The sequence below is a fragment of the Histoplasma capsulatum genome, genomic scaffold (assembly GCF_000149585.1).
Source record: "Histoplasma capsulatum NAm1 scaffold_14 genomic scaffold, whole genome shotgun sequence".
Classification (NCBI taxonomy): domain Eukaryota; kingdom Fungi; phylum Ascomycota; class Eurotiomycetes; order Onygenales; family Ajellomycetaceae; genus Histoplasma; species Histoplasma mississippiense.
In genome coordinates this window covers 215,588-219,078 of record NW_001813969.1, presented here as the reverse complement: position 1 = coordinate 219,078, position 3,491 = coordinate 215,588, and the positions used below count along the sequence as shown (strand labels likewise).

The window sequence follows — 3,491 nt, the reverse complement described above, 5'->3', positions numbered from 1 at the left end:
TCCCGGTGTCAGTATTTACGGTCGATAATAGATAAATTAGAGACATGGCTGAGGAATGGAGCGCTAGGTCGCCTGGGTATACCATGCTTTCTGTCACCGAAGGATGAACTTCTGCGGGAAGAGGCATCGAAATGGCCGGACCTTTTCTCTCGCAACGATGATTGAAGGGCAAATCTGAATCGTTGCGAGATATGGGTGTGGGAGGTAGGGGAGGGAATTTACTCGAGGTCGGAGAAGAATCGCCTGAAGCTTTCGGGGAGGGCGGAGTGCCAGCCTTCGATGTCACGCCTGTTGTTGGGCGGTCATAACCTCTAGAAAAGGCAACATCATTCCGGGAGTTTAGAAAGACATTAAAAATTGGTGGGGCTGGGGAGGTGGAGGGATCCTGGCCGAACGCTGTGGAATTGACGCTGACATATTTGGAGAGCTGAGTAGGTGGCGCCCTGGGCGAAAATATCGATTGGTTTTCGCCAGGGAAGGAGTCGAATGGATAGGTTTCAATTGCATAGGCCGGGGCCCCAGGATGGACCCCATATCTATGATGGAGAGGTGCAGCCAGTTGAAGGAGTGACTGTAGTTTACGGCGATGATGGCGAGGTAATGGCGTAGGTCGTGCTGTGCTTTCAATCTCATTTTGGTCGAGGTCTACGAGAACGAAGTCATCGGAAGGAAGCTCCGCCTTGTCATACCTCCGCTCAATCCCCACAATATACGGACAAGGCGCCTCAAGTGCTTGGATAAGCCTAGCAGGAAGGATAGGGATAAATACGCCTGTCCATTGGAATGGAAATAGAAGATCAACCAGAGCTTTGCTAGCCAGATACAACATGGCTGCATGAGATGATAGAAGAATGATACGGGATTCAGCAAGGACGTACTATAATTTAGTTAAGCAAAGAATTTAGAATAGTTGGGTTTTGCAAGAAGGTTCGGCTAGAAACTTACTTCAAACAGTATAATTATATTCGAGATTGAAAGTGCACGAAAGAGTGCATACAAATCAGTCTGTGCCTTTGTTAGCCAAATCCTCGAACCGAGTGGGGGATATCATGCCACATACATTTCGAGAGCCAGGCAATTCATTGATTGCTTCTTTTCGGGCAAAAAGGCGCAGCTCCCGCACTGATATCTCAACTTGAGTTTTGGAAAATAACGGGCTAAAAGCTTCGGTGCAGAGGTTCACAACATAGCGCTCTAAGGGCTGCCATCTGCCTACCCTAGGGGAGCTAGCAGGGACCCGTTGGACAGCACCGTCAGTCATGGGAACGACAACGGCCCGCAGCCATTCTTTCCAGAAACTGGTCATTGATCCATCCTTTCCTAAAATCCCGTATGCCCTTGGAATCCAAAATCCTGTATCCCCATCCGTAAGACCGTCGATTTTGGTCGCAGCACCCAGTCGAACTGGGCGGAGGAGGTCAGCCATAAGTCCAATCTTTTCCTCCACCGAACTTATATCATCTTCAAGCTGATCTCTAGAGGCGGAACCTGAAGGGACCGAAGGTAGTTGAGAAAGTAGCCTGGATAGCTTCGCTCGTTCCAAGGCGAGTCTTTCGCCGAGACTGGCAGCTAACTCCCGCTCCTCGTCCGTCATGTTATCTCGCCTCCATTCCTCACACCGTTTTTCCAGTTCCTCAGCAGTTTTGTGGTGGAGGGGAATCCAAATCGTCACACAGACGCCATATAGCTTCGATCCATCTCCAGATGTCATTGCGAATCCATGCCAAGTGGAGCGAGGTCTCTGATCAGAGGACACGATATTGATATCGTTAGGGAATGCGAACATTGGAACGTAATCAGGGAAAGTCCCTCTCTGTTTAGTCTCATCTACAACTCCTTTCGGCGGGTATCTGTCGAGAAGGACGGGTTCGAATTTCCGCTTCAGTGGGTGCATGTTAGGAGATACATCGAGCGGTTGAGGTACTGGGATTACTGAGTTGTAATTACTCAACCGCCTAGATGTCCGAATAGAAGCTGTAGTAATTTCAATTAGTTAGCAGAAGTCAGTTGAAGTGAGAAATATAAAGAGAGACAGCGCGCATGGCAGTATATAAGTGCAGCACTCACCTTGACGTGCAAGAGATGGTTGTCTTTTCATGCTGTTCATGTCTCTAAAGGACATATGTCTCCGAACACTACCAATGCTCGACTTTAGTGGATTGACCTCCTCTGCCACAATCTTCTGTGTCTTAGATCGTGGTTTTGGCCGGTTATTGGACACCACGGCACCAGCACTGAGTGACAGGTCAGACAAAAAGGAGTCCCTCTCAGCAGCAAACTTTATCAATGCTTTATCAAAGTCACCGTCGCTCAGAAATGACAGTCCATTCGGCGACTGGGAGCCCTTGATAGTCATGCTGCTCCGATTGCTTGGTGTCTCCGCTGATCCCATCGATCGATAGGACAACCTCGTCTCGTCGGATGGTTTTGGTAGCAATTGGTAAGAATTCCGCTTCGAGGACGGTTGAGAGGGCCCAGAGCGCGGGTGGGCAGCCTCCTCTGCATCCGCATCTTCCTGAATTGTATCCGTCACCGGCATTGACTGAGTATGGTTGGCATGGTACTCCTCCCCTAGTTTTGAGAAAATGTCCAAGATCTCCGGCCCATCGACACCGGCAATCCAGAAGAAGTCAGCAAGGGGGCTCGGTGGCGACTCAGCAGAAGGTGTTGGAGCCATGATTCGTGTGGTTGGGAGTCGTTTAGAATGATCCTCCTCGCCCGTTATCGTTGATGTGATTTTTCTCAAGATAACTATACCGTTGTTAGAGCACCGTTAGACACCAGATCGACCCCCGCACCCCGATATCATAACCTTTCAAGTTTCCAACAGTATAACTGATCTGGCGTTATTTGAGGTCAATTACTAAAGACGAAAAGGAATGGAAATCTCATGGCGAGATGAACAGACGAGGAGGGGAGATCCAGGAGGGTGAGCAACGGAGGGTTTGGTCTCTCCTTGGTGCTCCGGGTGAGCGAGTTGTTGCTGTGTTTGGTTTTCTGCCGCAGGTCGGATCAGCCCCCATTAAAAAATCAATTGCCCGCCATCGGTTGGAGGACTGGGTGTCCCGCGAACTAACTTCTGCGCCAGGCGCACTAGCATCTCTCTGGTGCTGGGGTTATGGCTGTCGTCTGTCGTTGTTAAAAAAAGAAAAGAAAACTCAAGAGGGAAAGCAAAAAGTAGGGGCTTTTGCTTCCATTTTTGTCATGGTTTGGTTTGTTAAAACATCCTTTCCCGCCCCTTGACTACTAGGGAATATTGCTAATCCTGCGCTTACACTCCTTGCACGTATTATAGCTGGTATAAAATGGGACACCGTTGGCTACGTATGCAAAATGAGTTGCTCCAGAACCTCTCCCCCAATCCACAGTTGACGTGCTACTCTTCATAACGAATAAGTTTCAAGTTGATATAAAAGGGAGGACCCGGAACACCAATCTTCTGGGGTGGCTTCCAGCTTGGCATTTTTCCTTGCTTGGGTCGGACCTGGGAC

General features: G+C 49.2%; 1 protein-coding gene across 1 annotated transcript; it reads right to left on the bottom strand.

Moving 5' to 3' along the window:
* Positions 1–63: 63 nt before the first annotated feature.
* Positions 64–2,677, bottom strand: HCAG_08977 (conserved hypothetical protein; the record flags this gene model as incomplete). Its single annotated transcript, XM_001536092.1, has 4 exons — positions 64–86; positions 223–877; positions 1,061–1,974; positions 2,068–2,677. 4 exons carry the CDS (start codon positions 2,675–2,677, stop codon positions 64–66), a joined length of 2,202 nt encoding a protein of 733 aa, XP_001536142.1.
* Positions 2,678–3,491: the final 814 nt, after the last annotated feature.